The sequence below is a fragment of the Rhinopithecus roxellana genome, chromosome 3 (genome assembly GCF_007565055.1).
Source record: "Rhinopithecus roxellana isolate Shanxi Qingling chromosome 3, ASM756505v1, whole genome shotgun sequence".
Classification (NCBI taxonomy): domain Eukaryota; kingdom Metazoa; phylum Chordata; class Mammalia; order Primates; family Cercopithecidae; genus Rhinopithecus; species Rhinopithecus roxellana.
The window spans coordinates 171,587,795-171,614,686 of NC_044551.1; the positions used below are offsets into that span (position 1 = coordinate 171,587,795).

General features: G+C 53.1%; 1 protein-coding gene across 2 annotated transcripts; it reads left to right on the forward strand.

Moving 5' to 3' along the window:
- The first annotated feature begins 204 nt into the window (after positions 1-204).
- CLTB (clathrin light chain B) lies at positions 205-25,384 on the forward strand. Of its 2 annotated transcripts, XM_010386384.2 has the most exons (6): positions 205-637; positions 6,504-6,550; positions 19,605-19,722; positions 19,933-20,044; positions 21,471-21,524; positions 24,897-25,384. In XM_010386384.2, exons 1-6 carry the CDS (start codon positions 451-453, stop codon positions 25,066-25,068), a joined length of 690 nt encoding a protein of 229 aa, XP_010384686.1. In that variant the 5' UTR covers positions 205-450; the 3' UTR covers positions 25,069-25,384. The 2 variants fall into 2 exon arrangements, with proteins under 2 accessions (XP_010384686.1, XP_010384685.1); XM_010386383.2 differs by lacking the exon at positions 21,471-21,524.
- Positions 25,385-26,892: the final 1,508 nt, after the last annotated feature.

The following is a 26,892-nucleotide window of genomic DNA, read 5'->3' on the forward strand; positions in this document are numbered from 1 at the left end:
CCAGTGCACAGTGCGGCCACTTTGTGCCTTGCGCTTCGCTTCCAGACCGGGCGGGAGCTGTGCCTCGCCCCGGTGTCCTGGACGCGAACAGCTGGGCGCCGCTGCGGAGAGAGGGAAGCGCCGCGCGGGTGCCGGGCCCAGCGCTGCGCCCAGTCCTGAGGCGCCCTCCTGCGGCCGCTGCTCGGCGACCTCCCGGCCCTGCGGCTGCGGCCCCGCCCCCGCGCTGACGTCACCGCATTCCGGCTCCGCTCCTCCCGCCGCGGCGCCCGCACCGCAGTGACAGCCAGCCGGGCCCGGTGGCGGAGAGGAAGTGCGGTCCGCGCCAGGCTCGTCCCCGCCGAAGCCGGCTCCCCGCGGCTCGGGTGACAGCGTCGCGGCCGCCGGACGCAGCGCGGGGCAGGCGCGGGCAGAGCCGAGCGCAGCGGAGGCTCCGGCGGAGGCGCGGGGAAAATGGCTGATGACTTTGGCTTCTTCTCGTCGTCGGAGAGCGGGGCCCCGGAGGCGGCGGAGGAGGACCCGGCGGCCGCCTTCCTAGCCCAGCAGGAGAGCGAGATTGCAGGCATAGAGAACGACGAGGGCTTCGGGGCATCTGCCAGCAGCCATGCGGCCACCGCGCAGCTGGGCCCCACGAGTGGGGGTGAGTCAGCGCGGGGCCTGGAGCGGGGCTCAGGGCGCGCACCCGGGGGACCCCGGCCGGGGCCCAGCGGCACAGGGTAGAGAGCCTGCTCTAGGCCAGCCGGGGCAGGAGCTGGGGGACGTGGGGAAGAATCTTCCTGGAGCTCTCCATGGAGCACTTCCGAGCTGGGGATGAGGCCTCCCCTGGGGCTGTGGATCCGGTGACTCCCGGGACAGGAATTCTGTCATGACATTTCATCCCCAGGCCAGCTTCCTCGCTGCCCGGCTCTGGAATCCAACCCCAGCTCAGTTTTGAGAGTCCCTCCTGAGCCTCCTAATATCCTGGCTGTCCCAGGCTCCCAGCTAAGTGTGCAGGTGTGGGCAGAACACAGCCCTCCTGGCCCCTCAGGCTTAGCTCTCTCCTGCAGCTGGGAAAAAAAGAGGACCCTGGGTGCTCCAGGAAGTCACTAACCTTCCCCGGTGACCACCTGCCATTCGGCAGTCGCTGGGCTAAGCGCCTTGGTTACATTTAATCACTTCATACATGTTACTGAACCCATTTCAGAGATGGTAAAACTGAGACTCAAAGGGGTATGCTATTGAAATAACTAATAAGTGGCAGATCAAGAATTTAAACCTGATTCTTTTTATTTTTTATATATTTTTTCTCTTCCTTTTTTTGAGATGAGGTCTCGCTGTGTTGTCCAGGCTGGTCTCGAACTCCTGGGCTCAAGCGATCCTCCCACATCTTCCTCCTAAAGTGTTGGGATTACAGGTGTAAGCCACCACACCTGGCCGTGAATTTAAACCTGTTTCTGTCAGACTGGAAGCCCTCTCCACCTGACCACACTGCCTTCCAAGTGTCTGGCTCTGAGTTAGACACCGGAATGTGGGCCGCAAAGAGCCATCAGTCAGATGCGGTAGGGCCCTTCAGGGTTTTGTAGTTGTCGACTTAATGGTTTTCCAAAGGTGGTCCGGAGCTATCATGGTTTTCTGTGATTGGCTTCAGACTTCAGAGTTCATGCCTTGTCCCTGAGAGATCATCTTTATCAATGATGTTCCTGCCCTGGTTCTGGCTAGCAAGAATGATTTTGTGAAATATTTAGTAAAAAAAGTAGATATCAGCCGAGTGCGGTGGCTCTCCTGAAATCCCAGCAGTTTGGGAGTCCAAGGCGGGTGGGTCACAAGGTCAGGAGATCGAGACCATCCTGCCTAACACAGTGAAACCCCATCTCTACTGAAAATACAAAAAATTAGCTGGGTGTGGTGGTGGGTGCTTGTAGTCCCAGCTACTTGGGAGGCTGAGGCAGGAGAATGGCGTGAACCCGGGAGGCGGAGCTTGCAGTGAGCTGAGATCGCGCCACTGCACTCCAGCCTGGGTGATAGAGCGAGACACCGTCTCAAGAAACAAACAAACAAAAAGTAGATATCACCTTCATGGGTGCATCCAAAACAGGTTTTACTTCCTGTTAATGTCATTTTGGAGAGGTTTATGGGCCTGTTGTGATAGTGCTGACATGTATACATATAGATATATTTTGGTTAATGATGTTTACAAGGCTCTTCACAGTCATGTTTGTATTCATTCCACATTTGCTGAGCACCTACTGTGTGCCAGGACACTAGGGATACAGAAATGAATAAGACAGTTCCTGTGGCTGAGGAGTTTGAAGCATCTCTGTATCTCCTTGATATGAGAAATGTAACCAGGCTTTTGTAACATGCAAGAAACTGGTGGCCCAGATAATCTGAGTATCTTGCCCAGAGTCACACAGCCAGGAGTGACCGATCTAGGGCTTGATCCCACACCTCCCAACTCTGGTCTCCATTCTCTTTCAAATGCTGTGGAGCCTGGGCAGCATGGTGAAACCCCATCTCTACAAAACATACGAAAATTAGCCAAGCGTGGTGACATGTAGCTGTAGTTGTAGTTCCAGCTACTCGGGAAGGCTGAGACAGGAGCATCGCTTGAGCCCGTGAGGTGTGGGTAGGTTGCAGTGTGCTGTGATCATGCTACTGCACTCCAGCCTGGGCAACAGTTAGACCCTGTCTTTAAAAAAAATATGTGTAGCAGTCACCTCCTTGGGAGGAGATAGGATATGGGGTGAGAAGCACTGGGTCTTTTGCCACCTGTCTGGGACAGCAATGGAGGGCTTCTGAAGTGGCAGCTTCCAGCACCTCAGTACAGAGCCTGCCCTGTCCCAGGGAATTCCTGAGAAATGCCTGCCCCAGTTAATGCACTAGTATTCATTGGTCCACACCTCTGTGAGACCACCCTTTTCTTCAGTCTGGCTCACTGGGGCCTGTTGGGGGAGGGGTGCAGGGAAGAGGAGGGAGGCCTTGTGGGGAGGTCCTGCTGAGGGGAGCCATTGCCAGAACCTCAGGAGAGAGAAGATGGGATTCAGGCCGAGGGCAGCCAGACGCCTCTGGCAGCTGAGCAGTTTGTGGCCTCTCCCAGGACGGTGGGGCTCCAGGGGCTTAGAGCCTGGATGGGAAGTTCTGTCCTTGGCAGAGCTGGGGCACAGATTGGCCTCAGACCCAAGGTGACAGGGAGAGAAACAGACACGCTCTTCCAGGGAGCTGGCTGGGACACAGCCTTCTGAGGGTCTCCCAGGCACATACCTGCTGACTCTGCAAAGCCTCAGCTGCCCTTAGTCGGGTCGGGGAACAGGGAGGTGTTAAGGGATGGTGGCTCAGTGGGTGGCCTGATGGACTAGAATTGATCTGACCTTCTCAGCCTGCGCAGTGCTGAACAGGTAATCTTCCCCTGACCAGGGATGTGTGCCAGGAGCCTGGATGGGGCAGAGAAAAAGCGCCCTGGCCTGCTGGGAGTTGGGCAAAAACTGGCTCTGGCAGCAGCCGCCAGTCATTACCTCTGAGGCACCTTCTCTTGGATGTTGGGGTGCTCGGATTAACAGTCTTTGTGCCGACACTGGGCTCAGGTGCCCCTGGGGAAAGAGGGATCTGGTGTAGACCTGTGCTGGAGCTGCAGGGAGCCCTCCTCTCTGGCGGGGCCTGTGGCCCTGGGTGATCTGGGTGATGGACACTGTTTCCATTCATCAGCCTTGGGTAGGTTTCCATTTTCACACCCAGTTTTCTGAGCACCAGGCCTGGCTCTGACTTGCCTGTCAGTTCTGGGCAAGCCCATTTCCCCCGCTGGGCCTCAGTAAGCTCACAGGAATGTTCTGGACCCTCTCTGCCCTTGTTCCAAAATGGGTCAGACAGCTGAGGGAAGCAAACAGCCAGGGGTTTATCCCCGGGACGTGTCTCTGCCTCAGTCCTGTTCTGCCGGCCTGTGAGTGTGGACTCCCGGTGATAGATGTGCAGTGGGCGGGTGGAGAGCCCTGTGGGAACAGGTACTTGGAACGCTGTGTGGGTGTGTGTGGACTCCCAAGGAGGCCAAAACGGCATCTCCAGAGGAACACTCTGAAGGCTGAGGCTGGGGCAGAGAGACTTTCTGAAGGTCAGGGTAGACTCCGGGTAGCTGCGTGCAGGTGTGGGGTCTGAGACTGGGGTTGGTCAGGGCGGAGTGGAGTGGTGCAATTTCTTGAGAAGGCCAAGTGTACTGACTGGCACCACAGGAAATAGACAGACCCCGGTAACGTGAAGCCCTGCTAAAGGAGACAGCCCTGCAGGAGAAGCCCCTTTGCGGAAGATGCTGCCACTGAAACCCTATTGGTCCCACGGTGATGTAGGGGCCAGGACACCCACACGGGAGAAGCCTTATCTGAAGGAATGGGGGTGACAGCTGGCAGAGTTGGTTGGAATCAATCACTGTTTGACTCTGAAAGTAAAGTCAATTATGATTTATGTCACCCGGGGATTATTTCCGTGGGATTAAGTGTCCTTCCCTTCAGTCCCCAGGCCAAACACACTGTCGCTGCTCACAGCCCTCTCTGGCTGGTGAAGGGCTGTTTGACCATCTGCCTAATAACCTCATGTGGCCTCCATGGCTTTTTGCTAGGTGGCACGGCAGTTTCTGAGAGCCTTGCAGATAACAGCAGGCCTCAAAAGAACAATTCAACTTGCATTTAGCCAACAGTCACTGCTCACCCCTTCCGTGCTGGAGCCCTGAGGAGCTAAGTAGGACACAGAGCCGGGTAAAGGGGTACACACAGGCCCTGGGGATCATAAGTAATTGCACAAGAGGATGGGAGATACTGTATGATATCCTGGGATACCCCAAAAGTGAGACCTACCATAATTGCCCAGGGAAGTAGAGGAAGCAGAAGAGGGCTTCCCAGAGGAGGTGACTTATGAGCTGGACCTTGGAGAATAAATGGATCCAAAAAAGCGTTCTTTAGAGAGGGAAGCAGGATGAAAGCATGGGGATGAGGGTGGTGTGTTTGGGGAAGGAGGAAACCAGAATTTAGGGTTTGTGGGATGGGCTGGTGGGAAGTGAGCCAGGAATGGGCAGGGCCAGATTGTAGAGATCCTCATGTTCCAGGTTAGATGTATTCATCTGGCAAATATTTATTGAGTCTCTGTCATGTGCCAGGGACTGTTGCAGGTGGTGGGCCCCATCATGGATGAAACCAAGTCCACACCCTCATGGAGGGTCTGTTCGATGGGGGAAGACAGATAATAAACACATAGACAAATAAACAGCAGGCTGTAGTAAGTGCGCTTAATACTGCTGGAGGAATAGGAAGGGGTGCCCGAGGGGTGGATGGGAGTGTGGTCAGGGAGGCCTTTAATTAGACAGCATTTCAGCAGAAGCTGAAGGGGGTGAGGGAGCAGCCTTCCAGGCAGAGGGAACAGCACCTGCAAAGTCCCCAAGGCAGGAGCAGGCGCTACAGGCCACTGTGGTCCATAGGAAGTGGATTACTTTGGAGTTTGTTTTCATGACATTTTGAGTCAGAGGAGAGGCACAGGTAAGTGCATGTTTTACAGACTGTCAGCCCTGGCAGTTGGTTTGAAAGAGGGATGGGAGAGGCTGGAGTCAAGGGGGCCTGTGAACGGGCAAAAGCCGTGCATTCGTTGTCTTTCTTTCATGCCTTTATTTACTTGTTTATTCAACAGATAATGATTGAGCACCTGCAAAGGCACAAGTGCGTGCAGGTCTCTGGGAAAGACACAGGAGAAGAGAAGGAGACACAGTTGTGTCTTCCCAGCTGTTTGCCCCTATTTAGCAGGCAAAGCAGTTGTGCAGGTGCAAGATGCTGAGGGCCGGGCCTGGGGCTGAGCTGCGGGAGAGAGTGGAGGGCAGCTGTGAATGTCACTGTTGTAGCTGAAGCCCCAGGAATTGGTGACTAATCAGATGTCAAGGAAAGGGACAGGGAGGAGTCACTACTGAGGGCAAACTTCGTTCCTTCTGGGAGGGGCACAAAGAGAAAAAATGTGCCAGGTGCTGTCTGGTGGGAACTGCAACTCCGGCTCACCCAGGAGGAGCAGTTGCTTAAGGCACCTCAGGGACAGGCAGAGACACGTCGGCCCCTCTTTTCCTTATCCAGTATAGCCCCCACCCTGAGCTTACAGCAGCTCAGCCTACTCACCAGGCACAGGCTCCACAGGTAATCTGGCCATTCCCAGCCATGGCCAGGGGTCAGTGATTTCGGGTAGGTAAGGAGCTATTCCTGGCTGGGTGATTTTGAGCAATCGCATGGCCTGTCTGAGCCTCAGCTTGAGTATCTGTAAAATGGGTTGACAACAATTTCATTGCAGGGCTATGGTGAAAATAAAATGGACTAATGGCTGTGAGAGGCTTTGTAAACAGTCAGGGATGGGATTGAGCCTAAGTTATATATATATCTGTTATGTCTGCTTGCATGTGGGTCAATATATACATGGGTGTACACAGAGTTTGGGTTGAGGGGCTAATGTAGGACCATTTCCTGCTTGCTATAAGCTAAACAGTGAGTAATGCTATCTCCTCGTTCTCTTTCCAGCTGGTTCTGAGGACATGGGGACCACAGTCAATGGAGATGTGTTTCGGGTAAGCAAGGCTCTGTCTCAGCACTGGTGAGGACCAACAGCCCTGATCTCAGTAACTTAAAGCCTCATTGTTGTAGGCTTACGGCTCCAAGTTCTCCTGTTCATTATATCTGATGCGTTGGGGTGGGAACAAAGAGAAAGGTTTTTGGCATGTTTTCTTGTCATGTAGAGGGCAGGGAAGAAGAATAAGGACCACCAGTGATTGAGATTGATGGGGAGTAACCTCAAGTTGCCCATGGTGATGTCCGATTTTGGGAGGGAGAGGTCAAGTAGCCCACGGTGGCATGAGATGAAGGCAGCGCAAGGCCTTCCCTGACCATGTGCCACTGACGGGAGGCAGAACCCAGGCCATCTCCACACACAGGCCAGGCCCTTTGGTCCAGATATTCCACTTCCAGAATTTTCCCAAAGGAAATAATTAGACAAGGCCACCCAGATTCTCTGCAGGATTATTTATAATGGCAGACAAATTGGAGACAACCTAAGTGTCCAGCATCAGGGGACTGAATAGATAGATTAGAAAACCATGCTGTTGTTAAAAAGGACAATCAGGGTTGGGTGCAGTGGCTCACGCCTGTAATCCCAGCACTTTGGGAGACTGAGGTGGGTGGATCACTTGAGGTCAGAGTTCAAGACCAGCCTGGCCAACATAGTGAAACCCTCATCTTTACTAAAAATACAGAAAATTAGCCCGTCATAGTGGCAGGTGCCTGTAATTCTAACTACTTGGGAGGCTGAGGCAGGAGAATTGCATGAACCCACAAGGCGGAGGTTGCAGTGAGCCGAGATCATGCCATTGCTCTCCAGCCTGGGAGATTAAGAGTGAAACTCCGTCTCAAAATAAATAAATAAATAAAAAATAAAAGGGCAATCAGAGCTTCCTGTATTGACACGAAAAGATGTCCACAATATATTAAGTGGAAAAAGCAGCTTGCAGAATAATATACACAGTATGGTCCTGTGTTTTTTTTTTTTTTTTATATATATGTTTGGGCCAGGTGTGGTGGCTCACACCTGTAACCCTAGCACTTTGGGAGGCCAAGGCAGGTGGATCATGAGGTTGGAAGATTGAGACCATCTTGGCTAACACGGTGAAACCCCATCTCTACTAAGTAAATACAAAATTAGCTGGGCATGGTAGCGCATGCCTGTAATCCCAGCTACTTGGGAGGCTGAGGCAGGAGAATTGCTTGAACCCTGGAGGCGGAGGTTGCGGTGAGCTGAGATCGCGCCACTGCACTCCAGCCTGGGCAACAAGAGCAAAACTCTGTCTCAAAAAAAAAAAAAAAAGTTTGCACTGCATATCTGAAAGGATGTGTACCAGCTGTTAACAGTGGTTAGCCCCGAGGGCGGGGTGGGATGGGGATAAGAAAAGGGCATTCACTTTCACTGGGTTGTTTAAAAATTCTTTAAGTGTTTTTATAGCACAAAAAAGGAAAACCCAGTCGGGCACAGTGGCTTATGCCTATAATCCCAGATTTTGGGAGGCCGAAGTGGGAGGATCGCAGGAGTCCAGGAGTTTGAGACCAAACTGGGCAACATAGTAAGACCCGTTTCTACAAAAAATGAAAAATTAGCTGGGGCAATAGTGTGTGCCTATAGTCCCGGCTACTCAGTAGTCTGAGGTGGGAGGATTGCTTGAGCTGGGGAGGTCAAGGCTGCAGTGACTAGGATTACACTACTACACGTAGCCTGGGTGAGTCTTTTTTTTTTTTTTTTCTTTTCTTTTCTCGAGATGGAGTTTTGCTCTTATTGGCCAGGCTGAAGTGCAATGGCACTATCTCGGCTCCCTGCAACCTCCGCCTCCTGGGTTCAAGTGATCAAGTGATTCTCCTGCCTCAGCCTCCTGAGTAGCTGGGATTACAGAAGTCCACCACCATGCCTAGCTAATTTTTTGTATTTTTAGTAGAGACGGCATTTCCTTTTCTTTTTTTTGAGATGGAGCCTCGCTCTGTCGCCCAAGCTGGAGTGCAGTGGCAGCGATCTCTGCTCACTGCAAGCTCCACCTCCTGGGTTCACGCCATTCTCCTGCCTCAGCCTCCCAATTAGCTGGGGCTACAGGCATCCACCACTATGCCCGGCTAGTTTTTTGTATTTTTAGTAGGCACAGGGTTTCACTGTGTTAGCCAGATGGTCTTGATCTCCTGACTTCCTGATCCTCCCGCCTTGGTCTCCCTAAGTGCTGTGATTACAGGCGTGAGCCACCATGCCCGGCATGACGGTCTTAAAAAAAAAAAAAAAGGGAAAACCCTAGTAAGTGTATTTCTAGTTAAGACTGCTTCTGTCTGCACCCGCCTGACTCTCTTCCCCTTGAATACACACAAATCCATTTTAGTACTTTGAGGGAGCTCAGACCACAGAGGCGTGCAATCGTCCTCACCTCAGCCCCCCAACCAGATGCCTGGTGGGGCTAAACCTCCCCTCAGAGCCTTCATTCTCACTCAGACTGGGCCAAAGACCCTTGATCCTGGGGACTTTGGCTGTGGGATCTTCTGAGCCCTGCCCTGGAGGAGCTGGCTTCTTAAATTCTCTGGGGGAATAAACAATCCTTATTTTCTTATGTAAGAGGAATGGGCTGGTACCTTATGCAGGGAAACTGGCCAAGTCCTGTTTCTGGAAAATTACTCAACTATCAGCAAGCTGGAAAAGTCGATCTCTAGGACTTCAGCAGCTTCATGTCTGGTTGGGCCTGAGGGAGTCAAAGAATGAGGATTTGCTTCTGTGCAGCTTGATAGATCACTGAGACTTAGGCTGCCCAGGCTCTGGGCACATTCAGAAGGACTTTGCTTGACCCCACAGTTCTCTGTCCTAAAGTGGACCCAGAGCTGGAGATATGCTTGGAACCACAGAAGTATGTAGAACATGGCTGGGCACAATGACTCACGCCTGTAATCCCAGCACTGGGAGGCTGAGGTGGGTAAATCACTTGAGGTCAGGAGTTCGAGACCAGCCTGGCCAACATGGAGAAACCCTATCTCTACTAAAAATACAAAAATTGGCTAGGCAGGATGGTGGGTGCCTGTAATCCCAGCTACTCAGGAGGCTGAGGCAGGAGAACTGCTTGAACCCGGAGGCAGAGGTTGCAGTGAGCTGAGATCACACACTGCATTCCAGCCTGGACGACAGAGCGAGACTTTGTCTCAAAAAAAAAAAAAAAAGTACCTAGAACACTCTCAGCAGGATCGTTCACCTTTCCTAAAGACGAGCATCGTGATGCTCAGCGCGGTGAAGTGGTGAATGCAAAGTCACCTAGGAAGTCAGCCAGTTCTGGAGTGCACCCCATTTGACTGATTTGGCCCCCTGCCTTCTCCCTCCCAACCCCGCATCCCTGGGTGAGCCCTGGGTGAATCTGAGGAACCCTGGGCCTCTTTTCCAATCTCAGTGAGAACCCTTATTTTCACTGTTACTAAGAATCACAGCAGGTGTGTTTATTTGTAAATCATATCACATCAGTGCCATCCTAGAATCCTTATAGGCAGGGCGGGGTCACAGACGAACTGAGTCACTCAGAAGCACGGTGGCAAAGCCCCAGCTTGCCTACATCTCCTGACCTCTGACCCGGTGTGCTTTGCCTTACCGCTCTGTTGCTGGAACTGGCTGGCCACAGCAGCTGGGTCACAGGTGGAAAGGCCCAGCTCTTTAAGATTGAGCATAGCAGATCTGGCCTGCACCTGCCTGGGGAGGAGAAACCTTGGCCTGTGCACACCCAACACTTTCAAGGATCCTGGACCGAGCTTTTGTGCTTCTTTTGTTACTCTTTTCTGCAGTCCGTGCACCACGAGCGGGTCCAGCTGCAAACCCGATTGCCAACACAGCCTAAGGACAAGCCTGCCCACACCTATTCCAGCTCCATTTGGCACAGCCAGTGTCAGGGACAGAAGGGGCCTGCAGGACTCCGCCTCCCCACCTCTGCACAGATCCTCTCTCCTTTCCCTTAATACTCCCATCATCCTCCTTTGAGCTACTTAGAGGAATCAGCAGCTCAGCTTAGCTTAGATTTAGCCGATCAATCCCAAAGAAGGATGTGGCTCATCCTCTTGGCCGTCCCTGGAGTCGCAGCACACGCTTGGCTGGTGTGGGTCCGCAGAGGCTTTCATGGGTGGGCCCAGCAGAGGGGTCCCTCAGGAGAGGGATTCTAGGGAGCTAGACTGAGACAAGCCTGGCCCTGACTGTCGCCTCCTGCCTTCTGGTCCTGGCTATTCCTGCCCCTTTCTCTCTCCAGAGCTTGGGAGGGGTCAGAACATTGCTCTAGCCACTGGTGAGCTCTCCTGGTTGCCACCCCTCCTGGCTGTGACTTGATCTCCCCACTGAGAAGCTCAGGTGATTAAAGGAGAGCCCAGTTGTGGCCCCTGACACTGTCACTGGCAAGGGTAGGGGTGGTGCAGGGGCGAGAAAATCAGTTCTGAGCAGCCCGGAAATAATGAGTGGCGGCTGCTTCTCAGGGCTTTACCTGCTGGCAGCGGCACTGTGCTGTCCTGGTCATGGTGCACTGAGGGCCAGCAGGTGTGGGGCCCTGCCACCCTGGAACAGCGGGCGACAGCAGCCATGCTGTCCCTCACACGCACACACCCTCCATGGGCTGCGGAGTGTTTCCATAGCATCTCATGAGCCTCACTTCCCACCGGTAGTAGGATGTTGTCACTCATTTAACAGGTTTGAGAGCCAAGCTGCCCAGGGAAGGGACTTCTCAAAGGTCACGAGTCCGGTGAGCGGCAGAAGGGGGATGTAAAGCCCAGCCCCTCTGATAGGAGTGTCCAGAGCTCTCCCGTGCCCTCCACACCCCTGTGTACCCAGCCACTTGTTTATTCATTTGGTTTATATGTTTGGTCATTTATTCATTTGGTCAGTGCACATTCTTTTATGGCTACACACCTGCTAGGGCAGCAAATAAATGGATATGGAGGCAAATCCACTGGGTAGTTTGTCTCCAAAGAGCTCTCTTGGCCGGGCGCGGTGGCTCACGCCTGTAATCCCAGCACTTTGGGAGGCCAAGGAGGGCAGATCACGAGGTCAGGAATTCAAGACCATCCTGGCGAACACGGTGAAACCCCATCTCTACTAAAAATACCAAAAAATTAGCCGGGCGTGGTGGTTAATACAAAAAAATTAGCCAGGCAGGCGCCTGTAGTCCCAGCTTCTCGGGAGGCTGAGGCAGGAGAATGGCGTGGACCCGGGAGGCGACAGAGCTTGCAGTGAGCAGAGATCGCGCCACTGCACTCCAGCCTGGGCGACAACCGGGAGGCGACAGAGCTTACAGTGAGCAGAGATTGTGCCACTGCACTCCAGCCTGGGTGATAGTGAGACTCCGTCTCAAAAAAAAAAAAAAGAGCTTTTTTTTTTTTGAGAGACAGGGTCTTGCTCTGTAATTGAGACTGGAGTGATCAAGGCTGACTGCAGCCTTGACCTCTTGGGCTTAAGTGATCCTCCTGTCTCAGCCTCCTGAGTAGCTGGGACTACAGGGAGGGCCATCATGCCTGACTAATTTTTAAATTATTTTATGGAGATGTGGTCTCGCTATATTGGCCAGGCTGGTGTCAAACTCCTGGGCTCAAGCAGTCCTCCTGCTCAGCCTTCCAAAGTGCTGGGATTACAGGTGTGAGCCACTGTGCCTGGTCCCACACTGGCTTCTGATAGAAGACAGGGACCTGGAAAGAGGCAGATGGGAGCCCAGGAAGGGAGGGCTTGGCTCTGGGGAAGTATTAGGAGCTAACAGATTGAGTTCTTCTCTGTGTAGGCACCAGCCAAGAGCTTAACGTGCATGATCTCCCTGAGTTCTCTCAACTCCCTGTGATGTAGGTTGTCATTATTGTTTTAATCCGGAGGGTTAACAGCTCACTCGAGTTGTGTAGATAGTAAGAGGTAAAACTTGAATCCAGGATCAGGCGCCAGGGCCTGCCCTAAAGTTAGGGAACGCAACTGTGAGGGGACGCTGGCAGGGTTCTGAGGCTGCCCAGGGAGATGTGGGTGGCCTTGGCCAAGGGAAGAGCATGTGCAAAGCCGCAGAGGGTTGATCATTCAGTCCGGGGTTCACCCGAGCCTGGGACCTGCTGCACGAAGGGACGTGCCAGGAGAGCCAGGGGGGCCAAAGGTTTCGGGTGAGCCCTGCATAGCCCCCACTAGAGTGCATCAGTGGGCCTTGCAGCTGGTTGCAAGGGGTGGAGATGTGGACCCAGTTTGGCCAGCCTTGGCACCTTGGGCCTAGGGCAGGACACTGTGGGGGCTGAAAGTTTCCTTAAGGCTGTTCCCACACCCAGACTGCGGGCTGCAGCAGAGGTTTAGATGGAGTCAGAAGACCTGGACTTTCACTTTCTGCTTTTTCCCGGCTGGCTGGCTGTGCGCTAGTCACTTAACTGCTCTGAGCCTGGTTTCTCATTTGTAAAATGAGAATTAGAGGCTCCGCTCCGCTGCCACACAGGGCTGTGGGAAAAGTGCTCTGTAGCCCCGGACGCTTCTCACAAATTCCTGGCCCAGCCCCTCGTTGAGCTTCGGGTGGTGTGTGGGGGTGTGTCCCAGAGGAAGGCGGGCCAGAGGCCTGGGGGCAGCCGGAGCTGGGGACCCAGTCTCTAGTCTTGGCTTGAGAAGGAGACAAGCAGGAACACAAAGCATGCATCACAGAAGTGGTGCATGGGCCCTATTAGCTACTATGTGACCAGTCACACCCAGCAATTCAGTTTGAATCCTGGCTCTGTCACTTCCTGGCTGGGTGACCTTGGCTCTTTGGAGATAGAGTTTCCCTACCTGTGAAACAAAAAGAATAAAGCTTGGCTGGGTGCGGTGGCTCACGCCTGTAATCCCAGCACTTCGAGAGGCTGAGGAGGGCGGATCACTTGAGGCCAGGAGCTTGAGACCGGCCTGGCCAACATGATGAAACCCTGTCTCTACTAAAAATAAAAAATTAGCCGGGCGTGGTGGTGCCCACCTGTAATCCCAGCTACTCGGGAGACTGAGGCAAGAGAATCATTTGAGTCCGGGAGGCGGAGGTTGCAGTGAGCAGAGATCACACCACTGCACTCCAGCCTGGGCGACAGAGTGAGACTCTGTCTCAAAAAAAAAAAAAAAAAAGGGCCGGGCACTGTGGCTCACGCCTGTAATCCCAGAACTTTGGGAGGCTGAGGCGGTTGGATCACAAAGTCAGGAGTTCAAGACCAGCCTGGACAAGATGGTGCAGCCCCGTCTCTACTAAAAATACAAAAATTAGCCGGGCGTGGTTGTGGGCGCCTGTAACCTCAGCTACTTGGGAGGCTGAGGCAGAGAACTGCTTGAATCCGGGAGGTGGAGATTGCAGTGGGCTGAAATCACGCCACTGCACTCCAGCCTGGGTGACAGAGTAAGACTCCATCTCAAAATAGAAAAAAAAAAACAAACAACACCAAAAAACAAACAAAAAAAAAACGTAGGGTTGCGAAGATTAAAGAAAGCCATTTAATTGCAAGTTCTCCGGAGTCTTAATTTAGGGCAGGCTTGGCCAGGCGCTGTGGCTCATGCCTGTAAACCTGGCACTTTAGGAGACCGAGGCGGGTGGGACACCTGAGGTCAGGAGTTCGACACCAGTCTGGCCAACAGTAGAGAGAGAACCCCGTCTCTACTAAAAATACACCACACCTAGCCAGGTGTGCTGGCAGATGCTTATAATCCCAGCTACTTGAGAGGCAGAGGCAGGAGAATCGCTTGAACCCAGAAGTCTGAGGTTACAGTGAGCCGAGATCCTGACACTGCACTCCAGCCTGGGCAACAGAGTGAGACTCCGCCTCAAAAAAAAAAAAATTAAGGGCAGGCTTTATGGAGATGGCGGGCCCTGAAGGATACAGATGAAAAGAGACTCCTGCGCAGGGCCCCTCTCCAGTCCTCTCCTCCCACATCTGGCCACATGTATATATTGATTTCCCAAAGGCTCCAGGCCCACGTGATTCCTACACGTGCTGGCTCTTGGCCTGAAATGCCCTTCCCCATCTCTCCCCACTGTAATCTGTCTCCAGGTAAGAATGGTGCCCTCCCCCACTCTCTACCTGACCTGTGTTCCAGCAAGGTTCACATTTCCCCAGCCATGGTTCTCATTTGTGAGGGACTCCCTGTCCCAACTTCCTGGAAGATGTCTTGCTCATCCCTGTCCCCAAGCCTGAACATCTCTGAATTCATTCAACATTCTTGAAAGGCGGCCGGACGCGGTGGCTCAAGCCTGTAATCCCAGCACTTTGGGAGGCCGAGACAGGCGGATCATGAGGTCAGGAGATTGAGACCATCCTGGCTAACATGGTGAAACCCCGTCTCTACTGAAAAATATAAAAAACTAGCCAGGCGAGGTGGCGGGCGCCTGTAGTCCCAGCTACTCAGGAGGCTGAGGCAGGAGAATGGCGTAAACCCAGAAGGTGGAACTTGCAGTGAGCTGAGATTAGGCCACTGCACTCCAGCCTGGGTGACAGAGCAAGACTCCATTTCAAAAAAAAAAAAAAATTCTTGAAAGGCTCCTGCAGCCAGGCCCTCCTGGTGCTGGGTGCTGTATAGAAACAGGCAGCCTCTGTCCTCCTGGAGCTTGCTTACTTTTCTGGGGGAGGGAAGGGGGAAAACACAAATAATAAACAGGTAAACAAGCCAAGGCCTCAATCAGGAGGCAGAGGAAGCCCTAGGAAGATACAGACCGTCGATTCTAGGGGAAGAATGTTCCAGACAAAGCCTCTGAGGGGATACAAGATGAGCTTGCATGAAGGCCAGTGTGGCAAGAGTGCACAGATAGAGGACAGAAATCAGAGGCCCAGGGAGAGACCAGATCACTTGAATTTTGTTCTAGCCATAATAGGGACCCTTCACATATTTTATTTTAATTATTTTTATTTTAGTTTTATTTATTTATTTTTTGAGAGAGTCTCACTGTGTCACCTAGGCTGGAGTGCAGTGGCACGATCTTGGCTCACTGCAACCTCCATCTCCCGGGTTCAAGCAATTCTCCTGCCTCAGCCTCCTGAGTAGCTGTGATTACAGGCACTTGCCACCACATCTGGCTAATTTTTGCATTTTAGTAGAGATGGGGTTTTACCACGTTGCCCGGGGTGGTCTTGAACTCCTGAGCTTAGGCAGTCTGCCTGCCTCAGCCTCCGAAAATACTAGGATTATAGGTGCCAGCCACCATGCCCGACTGCCTTTGGATATTTTAAAGTGTGACATGATAAATCGGATTTAGGCTCTGAACAAGCCATTCGGGCATTTTGTGGAGATGAGGCTGCAGGAAGCAGAGACCATCTGTGGTCCAGGCCAGGGGTGGTGAGGGCCGGAGGGAGAGTTTTAGAGATTGTGATGACAGGCCCTGCTGATGACTTGCACGGGGGATGGGAAGGAAGGAGAAATCAAGGACGAGCATGAGGCTGGGGCCTTAGTACGCTTGGGAAATTGTTCACTGTCCCTAGGCTTTCATTTTAACATCTGGAACAAAAATCCAAGAAAGCAAAGGAGGTTTTGTAAAAATGCTGTGTGACACAAGGCGAGTGGGTGAGTGGCGATTGGAGGAGGCAGCCCCCACTGCCCTTTCTCATAGACCTAAAGGCTGAGGTCTCGATGCCATGTGGATGCCACCCTAAAGACAATGCTCAGATATGACCCTCTCTTCCCTTCCTCCTCCCCCACAAGGGCATCGTGGTGCCTTTTTCTCAGACGGAGGGTGGGGGCAAGTTTGGGGAATGAAAAGTCAAGTGGCGTTTGGGATTCCTGAACACCCACGTGGGCTGGCACAGAGAAAGGGCTCAGTATATGTTTGCTCAAGGAGTGGGGATTGGGTGGTGGTCAGATGGCTGCCTTCATTGTATTTTTATTTTTATTTCCAACTTCTCTGACCTCTCAAGTCATTTTAGACAGAGGTAAGTGTTGGGAAGAAAATAAAATAGGGCACCTGGGTAAACCCATATACACAAAGTAACAGTGCAGTTGTCTGCAGATGGAAGGCTCTGTAGGTTTGGGCAGCGGTGCTGGGAGGAGTCCTCGCTAGCCTGGCCTCAGAGCAGCGTTGTTCCCAGCAAGGAGCAGCGGTGAACTTGTGTTCTCCGGATGAGGGCCCCAGAAGGGCGCACTGGGATGTTGGGAGAGAGTCTCTGAATTGAAATGCAGCGCTGTGCTGGAAGAGGAGTAAGGGTGGCGCCCAGCTGCCCTGATGATCCCAGGAGCCAGGCTGCACCCCTGTCCTGGGCCTGCCCTTCCCTCACTCCCCAGACAGCTGGAGACCGAAGCCCTGATGTGCCATCTGTGTTCCCTCTCCCAGAGCTCCTCCCTGAACCAGGCGCCTGCTGGCTCCAGGGATCTTTGCTCATCCAGGCACTGAGGATAGGTGGGCGCCGTAGGACAGAGGGTGTGCCAGACACTCCTGTGGGGAGAAGATGTCAAACAACATGGGCAGTCATGGCAGTTTTGATAACTGCTTGAAGGAGGAGGAGAGGAGACTATTGCAGTCCAGAAGCGCCAGGAGACAAAGGCGGGGCGGCTGGAGTGGAATGCCTGCAGACAGAAATGCGGAGGGCGTGGGTGCCAGAGCGGGTGTGGCTGGACCTGGATTGGAAAGGCTTTGCCAGACCAGAGGGTGCCACACCCTTGTGAGCAGAGCTCACAGTCCTCAGCGCTTTGGGTCCCCAGCTCTGGCAAGGGGTGGGGAGACGTGAGCAGAGCCCCTGCCTGGGAGTCAGGGACCTGGACTCTAGCCCTGGCTCTGCCACTACATTGTCTCATGTCTCTGGGCCTCAGTTTCCTCCCCTGTAAAATGGGAATAATAATAGTAGTAATTCTAGCTACTATTCACTGAGCCAGCACTCTACACCAAACACTCTTCTAAATGTCTCACAAATATTATAGCATTAAATCACAACAGCTCTTAGGGATGTTCTTAATATTATTCCTTTTTTTTTTTTTTTCTGAGACAGCCTCACTTTTATTGCCCAGGCTGGAGTGCAGTGGTGTGATCTGGGCTCACTGCAACCTCCCCCACCCCCGGATTCAAGTGATTCTTGTGCCTCAGCCTCCCGAGTAGCTGGGACTACAGGCGTGGGCCACCATGCCTAGCTAATTTTGTGTTTTTAGTGGAGATGGGGTTTCACCATGTTGGTCAGGCTGGTCTCTAATTCCTGACCTCATGTGATGCACCCGCCTTGGCCTCCCAAAGTACTAGGATTACAGGTGTGAGCCACCGTGCCTGGTCTTTTCCCATTTTTCTTTCTTTTTTTTTTTTTTTTGAGACTGAGTCTCATTCTGGACCGGGCTGGAGTGCAGTGGCATGATCTCCGCTGACTGCAACCTCCGCCTCCCAGGCTCAAGTGATTCTCCCAAGTTCCAGCCTCCTAAGCAGCCACCACGCCTAGCTAATTTTTTGTATTTTCAGTAGAGACGGTGTTTCGCCATGTTGGCCAGGCTGGTCTCAAAAACTCCTGGCCTCAAGTGATCCACCTGCTTTGGCCTCCCAAAGTGCTGGAATTATAGGCATGAGCCACCGTGCCTGGCCTTTTTTTTCTGTAATTGAAAAAATTTTTTTGAAAATAGTGACAGTGTCTTGCTGTATTGCCCAGGTTGGTATTAAACTCCTGGCCTCAAGCAATCCTCCTGCCTCAGCCTCCCAAAGTGCTGGGATTATAGGCATGAGCTACCATGTCCAGCCCCATTTTTCAAATGAGAAAACGAAAGTCAGGCAAGGTTAAGCAATTTCTCCCAGGCCTTACAAACATTTCATAGTATGAGAGGTGGCATCTGAACCTGAGACAACCAGGCTGCAGAGTCCAACTTCTTCCCCATGGTGTGATCTGAGCTATGATCATGCTGCATATCTCAGGGATTCTTCTCTACTCAACAGACATCTACTGAGCATCTGCTGGGCCAGGCACTGTGCTGGGCTCTGGGGACACAGCAGTGAAAAGGACAGAGATGACATCCTGATGGCAGAGACAGACAAACACATTATAAAGTAAGGTCCTTTTGGGCTGGGCATGGTGGCTCAAGCCTGTAATCCCAGCACTTGGGGAGGCCAAGGCCGGCGGATCACTTGAGGTCAGGAGTTCGAGATCAGCCTGACCAACATGGAGAAACCCTGTCTCTACTAAAACTACAAAAAATTAGCCAGCCATTGTGATGGGGGCCTGTAATCCCAGCTACTCAGGAGGCTGAGGCAGGAGAATCACTTGAACCTGGAAGGCAGAGGTTGCAGTGAACCAAGATCACGCCACTGCACTCTAGCCTGGGAAACAGGGACATGTCATCTCAAAATAAATAAATAAATAAATAAATAAATAAATAAATAAATAAAGTGAGGTCTTTTAGGACTAAGTGTTAGGAGTTGATACAACCACAAGAGAGATTTTAACGACAGTAACATAAGGGACTCACTGTGCCAAGCAGTATTTTTATATTTTATTTTTATTTATTTATTTTTTGAGACGGAGTTTTGCTCTTGTTGCCCAGGCTGGAGTGCAGTGGTGCGATCTTGGCTCACTGCAACCTCGGCCTCCCAGGTTCAAGCGATTCTCCTGCCTCAGCCTCTGGAGTAACTGGGATTACAGGCATGCACCACCACGCCCGGCTGATTTTTTGTATTTTTAGTAGAGTCAGGGTTTCTCCATTTTGGTCAGGCTGGTCTTGAACTCCCAACCTCAGGTGATTCGCCCGCCTCGGCCTCCCAAAGTGCTGGGATTACAGGTGTGAGCCACCCGCCCGATGTTCTTTATAATTTAACTCATTTCATCCTTATGTCCTCCCATCAGGGTGCATACTGTTATTTAGCCCATTTTATGACAAAGAAAGTGGCTGGCACACGCTTTCTTGAGTCTCCTGCTTGGGGGGTCTCAAAACCTATGACTGGGCTGGAGGCAATGATCAGGCACAGAGAGGGTGAGTAACTTGCCAGCAGTCACACAGGTGGCGGAGTGTTGCTGGCAGAGGGAACAGCAAGTGCAAAGATAGGTGTAGTCACCGGAGACGGTGGGTATGAGATGGTTTGAGGTCGAATTATCCAGACATGAGCGAGTCCCCAGCAGGGGCAGCAGAGACAGTGGGGCAGGTGTGCTGGCTGGATAGACTGCTGCGTGTTTGTGTTGTAGGAGGCCAACGGTCCTGCCGATGGCTACGCAGCCATTGCCCAGGCTGACAGGCTGACCCAGGAGCCTGAAAGCATCCGCAAGTGGCGAGAGGAGCAGAGGAAACGGCTGCAAGAGCTGGGTGAGGGCGGGGCTGAGGTGGGGTTGGCTGTGTGGGGTGGAATGTGTGGGGAGTCCTCAGAGTGCATGGAACCCTGCATACCTTAATGTGGGACTGGGCCAGTGTGGTCCTGAGGCTGCCTGGCAGGGGCCAGGGGAGGAGCAGCCGGGGTGGCCAGGCCTGTGCATCCCCAGCTGGAAAGCAGCCGCTCGTTCTTCTGTGGGGTCCTAGATGCTGCGTCTAAGGTAACAGAACAGGAATGGCGGGAGAAGGCCAAGAAAGACCTGGAGGAGTGGAACCAGCGCCAGAGTGAACAAGTAGAGAAGAACAAGATCAACAACCGGTGAGAGGGCTGTGGGGACATGAAGGGGCTGTGGGGACATGAGGGGGCTGTGGGGACATGGGAGGGTGGGGACATGGGGCTGTGGGATATGAGAGGGTGGGGACATGAGGGGGTTGTGGGGACATGAGGGGGCTGTGGGGACATGAGAGGGTGGGGACATGAGGGGGCTGTGGGTACAGGAGGGGACTGTGGGGACATGAGAGGGTGGGGATATGAGGGGGCTGTGGGAACATGAGAGGGGCTAATGGGGACATGAGGGGGCTGTGGGGACATGGGAGGGTGGGGACATGGGGCTGTGGGATATGAGAGGGTGGGAACATGAGGGGGTGGGGACATGAGAGGGTGGGGACATGAGGGGGTTGTGGGGACATGAGGGGGCTGTGGGGACATGAGAGGGGCTAATGGGGACATGGGAGGGTGGGGATATGGGGCTGTGGGATATGAGAGGGTGGGGACATGAGGGGGCCGTGGGGACATGAGAGGGTGGGGACATGAGGGGGCTGTGGGGACGTGAGGGGGCTGTGGGGACATAAGGGGGCCGTGTGGACATGAGAGGGGCTGTGGGGACATGAGGGGGCCGTGGGAACATGAGGGGGCTGTGGGGACATGAGAGGGGCTATGGGGACATGAGGGGGCTGTGGGGACATGAGGGGGGCTATGGGGACATGACTGAACATTGCCCAGCTTCCTGCCTTTGAGGCTGTGCCCTTCAAGGTACAAGGTCTTCCAGGAAGGGAAAGGCCTGTTCTGGGAAAAGCTACCCTTCTGTCTAGGGAACTGCTGTATGCCAGGCTCTGGGGTAGGCACTGAGGAGATGGAGATAAGGAGGACCCAGTCTTATGTCCTCAAAGGGCACAGAGGAGAAAAACACACGTTTGACTGAGCTCGAATACACTAGGGCCCTCTGCACAAAGGCCATGGAAGCAAGGAAACAGGTCAGGGAGGGACCTCTGTGTCTTGGGACTTGGGCTTTGGAAGATGACTAGGAGGTCATCAGGGAAAAAAGGGCAGGGGGTGGGGGGCGCATTCTAGACCTGGGTACGAAAGAAAAAGATGTGATGTATTGGGCAATGGGGCCAGGGAGTGGTGGGAGAGAAGGCAGGAACCTGTGGGCTCACATTGTAAGGGCCTTGGCTGATGAGCTGGGCAGTGACATGGGCGGTGGGGAGCCACTGAAGGTGTCTGAACAGGAGTAACATGATCAGGGATGGATTTTAGAGAAGGCGCTGGGACCAGGGTGAAGGTCCCCATTCTCCTATTTGGGTCTGTGGATCGTTGCTGAGCCTTCCAGAACTATGCTTCCTAACACTTCTCCTACTGGAGGTACTAATGCTGTCTCTCTCTCTCTCTCTAACCTTCTGCCTGCCTGTCTGTCTTGCCATCTGTCTACCCCCACCTAACCCCTTCCCTCAACCTTTCCCTCAAGGATCGCTGACAAAGCATTCTACCAGCAGCCAGATGCTGATATCATCGGCTACGTGTACGTGTCTCTTTTGCTTCTCTGTCGGGGGAGCTAGAGAGGGAATGGCCACCACCGTTTCTTGAGTTTCCTGCTTGTGGGATATAAATGAGTGTGGCTGGGCTCGGAGCAATGGTCAGAGCAGGAGGCAAATGCCCTGGTGGGTGCAGGCACCAACCACCTCCCTCCCTCCAGCGAACTGGAGGCTGCTTGGCTAAATCAGAGCCCTGCAGGATAAAGGCAGAGAAAAGAATGTGCTTGGCACTCATTCCCATGTGGGAGGGGCAAGTGGCAAGCCACCCAAACTCCCTCCCTCTGAGATATCTCTTGGTGAGTGTGGGGGGTGAAGGGTTTTGTTTTTTTTTTGGGGGGGGATGGAATTTTGCTCTTGCCACCCAGGCTGGAGTGCAGTAGTGCAGTCTCGGCTCACTGCAACCTCCACCTCTTGGGTTCAAGCGATTTTCCTGCCTCAGCCTCCTGAGTAGGTCAGATTACAGGCGCATGCCACCATGCCCGGCTAATTTTTGTATTTTTAATAGAGACAGGGTTTCACCATGTTGGCCAGCCTGGTCTCGAACTCCCGACCTCAGGTGATCCACCCACCTCGGCCTCCCAAAGTGCTGGGATTACAGGTGTGAGTCACTGTGCCCGACTGAAGGGGTCTTTTATTGAACAAAACAGACACTGAGCATGGGATGCTGGAGGCATGTGAAGGACAAGAGCTGCTCCTCTGTGACATCCATCTCTTCCTCCTGCCCCAGTGCACTGACTTTGGCCATCAGCCCCTGCCCAGACCACCACAGGCCCGCTCACGTTTCAGGTTTGGGTCTACTTGGTGTGATGAGTAATCAAGACCAGGGTTGGCAAACAGGTTTTATCTCATGCCAACCTCAGTTGATTGGTAGAGGCATCCTGGAGGGTGGCGGTGGGGATTCTGGAGCTGAAGAGAAAGTGCTTTCTGTTCTTCACTCTAGGTGTGCCCTCATAGCCTGTTGTGTGTCGAGGCTAAGCCTCCTCTCACAGGGCACAGAGCACACCAGAGCCTTCGTCTGCTTCCTTCCACTCTCCCTCATTTAGTACTCATTGGCACTCGCCTTGTGCCAGATTGGTAAGACACCCACAGGCCGCCCCCCCACGGTGCTCGTGGTCTGGAGTGTGTTGTGATAAGGGCCTCGTGGAAGGACACAGTGAGCTCTGGAAGCCACTGTCTGCCTGGGGAGCCTGGGCAGGCTTCAGAGATGCAAGACCTTCAGCTGACCTTCAAGTGTGAGAAGGAGTTTGCTGGACAGGGAGGGTGGGAAGAGAAGGTGGGAGGAGCGGCTGGGGCCAAGGCATCCGGAGAGAAAAGGCCCAGCTGACTGCAGTGGCTGAAGCTCTACAGGCCAGAATTGTGGGGATGGGTGGGAGCTGAGGCTGGGAGGTGGTTGGCTTGGGGCTGGTTGTAAAGCTCCTGTTGTGCCAAGGCTGAGCTTAGACTTGATCCAGAAGGCAGTGGGGAGCCACGGGAGGCTTCCAGCCAGGGATGGGGATGTCAGATGGGCATGGGTGCTGTGAAATACCACAGGGTGCTCAATGCTTCTGTTGAGCCTGAGCAAATGGCCCAGAGAGCACCCAGGAGAGCCCTGAAGAGAGAATATAGACCAGGGCTTCTCAAACTTTTTTTTTTTTTTTTTAAGATGGAGTCTCGCTCTGTCACCCAGGCTGGAGTGCAGTGGCATGATCTCAGCTCACTGCAACCTCCGCCTCCTGGGTTCAAGCAATTCTCCTGCCTCAGCCTCCCGAGCAGCTGGGATTACAGGTGGCTGCCACCACACCCAGCTAATTTTTTGTATTTTTAGTGGCGATGGGGTTTCACCATGTTGGCCAGGCTGGTCTCGAATCCCCGACCTCAAGTGATCCACCTGCCTCTGCTTCCCAAAGTATAGGGATTACAGGCGTGAGCCACTGCACCCAGACTCAAACTTTCACATGCCTGTGAATTACCAGGGGGTCTGGTGAAAACCCCGGTTCCGATTCAGCAGGACTGTGGGGAGGCCCAAGGATCAGCATTTCTGACAAACTGTGTCGTCATGCTGATGCCATTGGACCATGGACACTTTGAGCTGCAAGGATGGAGGAGAGCCTCTGGACCCTGAAGGGACAGCTCCTAGGATAGCTTCCCTCATCCCCACCTGCCACCCAGCTCCACGTGGCACTTCTCTTTTTCCCAGGCCCACTTGCTACCTCATTGAATTCTCAGGCCAGTGAAATAGTTGGTAGGGCAGAGCTATGATCCTCATTTTACAGGCTACAAAATGAGCACACAGCCAGCATTGCTCGAGAGGGGCCACGTCACCTGATCCGGGGTCAGCTCTTCCGTGGAGAGCTCCTGCCATCAGTCGTGTCTGGCATCGGCAGAACCAGTCCTGCTTGAGATGGAGAGGGAGCTTCCAGGGACTTTTGAGGGACCCTCACTGGCCATACAGAACATAGACCCAGCTCTCCTCACCTAAGCATCCCTTATTGTCTTTCTCTTAATGAGTCCCACTTTGGATTTTGTTCACTATACTGTATTTACTTGTTTCCCCACTGTCCCTTAGTCAGTGGCTTCTGTAACCGTCAACTAGAACTTCTGATGAAGGACCGCCAGTTTTCATCCTAACTTGATTCCAACCAAAAGCAGACTCCAGTGGAGCATTCATGCCCCAGGCTGTGGCTCCATAGAGACACCATAGAGACAATGGTGGTTCTGGGCTACAAGGGGCTCTGTAGTGAAATATGCTTGGGATGTGGTAGATTCCATCACATACCCACCTTGGAGGGTCACGATGCACACAGCATATTAAAGGCTTTGAAAGTCTTGCTGTAAAGATCCTCTAGCTGGGTTTTCCATAGGTATTTGACCACAGTCTTTCTGGAGAATCCTCACACAGAGCATTCGGGCAGTGCTGAACTAGGCGCTTCTGTTAGGTGGTTAGTCAATGTCCTACTTCTGCCAAGCTTTTGGAAATAGTGAAAATAGCTAAGGTCCTGCATTAAGTCCTCTAAGGGTCTTTAGGTGTCAGGAACCCCAGGTTGGGAACTCCTGATGGGGAGGTAATGAACAGAAGGTACTTAGGCTGGGAAGACCTTTCTGAGCAGGTAAGGCCTGCACTGAGACCTGAATGGCAAGAAGCAGCAAGCCAGGAGCAAGTCTGGGGGAAGTGTGTTCCAGGAAGAGGTGATAGCAAGGTCCTGCCTCGGGACCAAGCTAGGCTTCCTCTTGCCCCAAGGCTGCCCTCCTCTGAAGTCGGGGGCACAAGGCTGGGGAGGACAAAGTGCCCCAGAGTAGGCTGGGCAAAGCAGCCTTGCTCAAGGGAAAGGCTGGGGAAAGGCAGACTGCTATAAAACCCCCTGTGCTATCTCCACCTGCAGGGCATCCGAGGAGGCTTTCGTGAAGGAATCCAAGGAGGAGACCCCGGGCACAGAGTGGGAGAAGGTGGCCCAGCTATGTGACTTCAACCCCAAGAGCAGCAAGCAGTGCAAAGATGTGTCCCGCCTGCGCTCGGTGCTCATGTCCCTGAAGCAGACGCCACTGTCCCGCTAGGTGCCTGCTAGGTGCATGGCCACAGAGCACGGGCCGGGCCTGGGCAGAGGAGGAGCAGCTGCTTTGGTCGGGGTGGAGACTCGCAGCAGCTGCTACCCACAGCCTATTCCACTCCTCCCCATCTCTAGGCGCTGGGAGGGGGACCCTCACCCCTCTCACCCCTCACTCCCTCCTGGCCCTATGGTCCAGCCCCTCACACCTCCTCTCAGTCTACTCAATTGTGACTGTCCCTCCTGATGTATTTTTTTTTCTTGGCTTAAAGGGTGTGTTGTTAACTCTTTTTACACTTATTATCATTCTCATTTCTCTGGAAGCCTCAACTGGTGTCAGGGCTCAGTTTGTGCTTAGAACTTTCCCAGCTTTATGGCCTTGAAAGGTGAGAATGTTTCCCCATTTCCCAGCCAAGTGGGAGCCTCAAGTTGTCTATGTCTGTTGCCTCCATCTCCAGGAGGAAAGACAGCCTCTCGCAGAATGCTTTTGTAACCTCGATCCTTTAACAAGTCTGTGAGGTAAATTCTGTTATTCTCATCATATAGCCAAGGACACCAAGGTTCCCAGAGGGGAAGTGGCTTGTAGTGGGAGGGAAAAGCAAGACCAGAGGTTCCTGGTGGTAGCTTCCTTCTAAGCTTGGGTAAGAGCCCTGAAGACCCATGAGACTCCCTTCCTCAGGGTTGGCTGGGACCCTCTGGATGTGGAGGGTCCACTGCCCTGTGTGTTTCGCTTCCTCCTTCGGCTGGGCCCATCTGTGGATTCGGGATAAACAACCAGTGACCACACCTTCTTCCCCTTCAGCAGAGTTTGCAAACAGGACGCTCATGACCTGCATGATGTTTAAAAAGATTTGAGTAATTGCCAGTAAATATTAGCTTCCTAGGGCTTCTGTAAGAAGGTACATGAACTAGCTGGCTTAGAACAGAAGTTTATCGTCTCATAGTTCTTGAGGCCAGAAATCTGAAATCAAGCTGTGGCAGAGCCATGCTCCCTCTGAAGGAGCTGGGGAAGGGTCTGTTCCACCTGCTTCTGGCTTCTGGTAGCCTCAGGCACCCCTTAGCTGGCAGATGCATCACTGCAATCCTGCCCCCATCAGATGGCTGTCTGCACATTGCCTTATAGGTGTATCTGTCTTTGTGGCCAAATCGTCCTTTTTTTTTTTTTTTTTCCTTCTCAAACAGGGTCTCACTTTGTCACTGAGGCTGGAGTGCAGTGGCACAATCTCGGCTCACTGTAGCTTCAACTTCCTTGGGTCAGGCGATCCTTCCACCTCAGCCTCTCAGGTAGCTGGGACTTCAGGCATGTGCCACCACATTCGGCTAATCTTTGCATTTTTAGTAGAGATGGGGCTTTGCCATGTCACCCAGGCTGGGCTCCAACTCCTGTGCTCAAGCGATTTACCCACTTTGGCCTCCAAAAGTCCCAGGATTACCGGGATGAGCCATAGCACCCAGCCTAAGGTCACATTCTAAGGAACTAAAAGGACTTCAACATTTTTGGAGGGGGACACCATGACACCAACACTTACAGTGTTCATCCTCTTTAAAAGTGTCACAGTCCTCACCACTCCATGTCCTTGTCTTGTACCTGGAGGCCAAGAGTCGCCACAGTGCACTGCTCTACACCTATCAGCTCTGCCTCAAAGCTGACAGAACATGGTGGAGGCGAGACACTTAGCTGGCCCTAGTACAGCCCTCCACTCTGAGATCTAGACTCTTGGGGGGCTCAAGAAGGGGTGTGGCTTCACTCCCTTTTTCCTTCTGCCAGCTTGAAGCTGGTGTTGAAAACAGTAGAATCGCACCCAGGAAGAGCGTTGGAGGAGAGCTGACCACA

Coding starts and splice junctions, on each gene's coding strand:
- CLTB (XM_010386384.2), top strand. CDS start 451: ATGGCTGATGACTTTGGCTTCTTCTCGTCGTCGGAGAGCGGGGCCCCG. Junction 638..6,503: donor GCTGGGCCCCACGAGTGGGG/GTGAGTCAGCGC, acceptor TTCTCTTTCCAG/CTGGTTCTGAGGACATGGGG. Junction 19,723..19,932: donor GAAACGGCTGCAAGAGCTGG/GTGAGGGCGGGG, acceptor GTGGGGTCCTAG/ATGCTGCGTCTAAGGTAACA.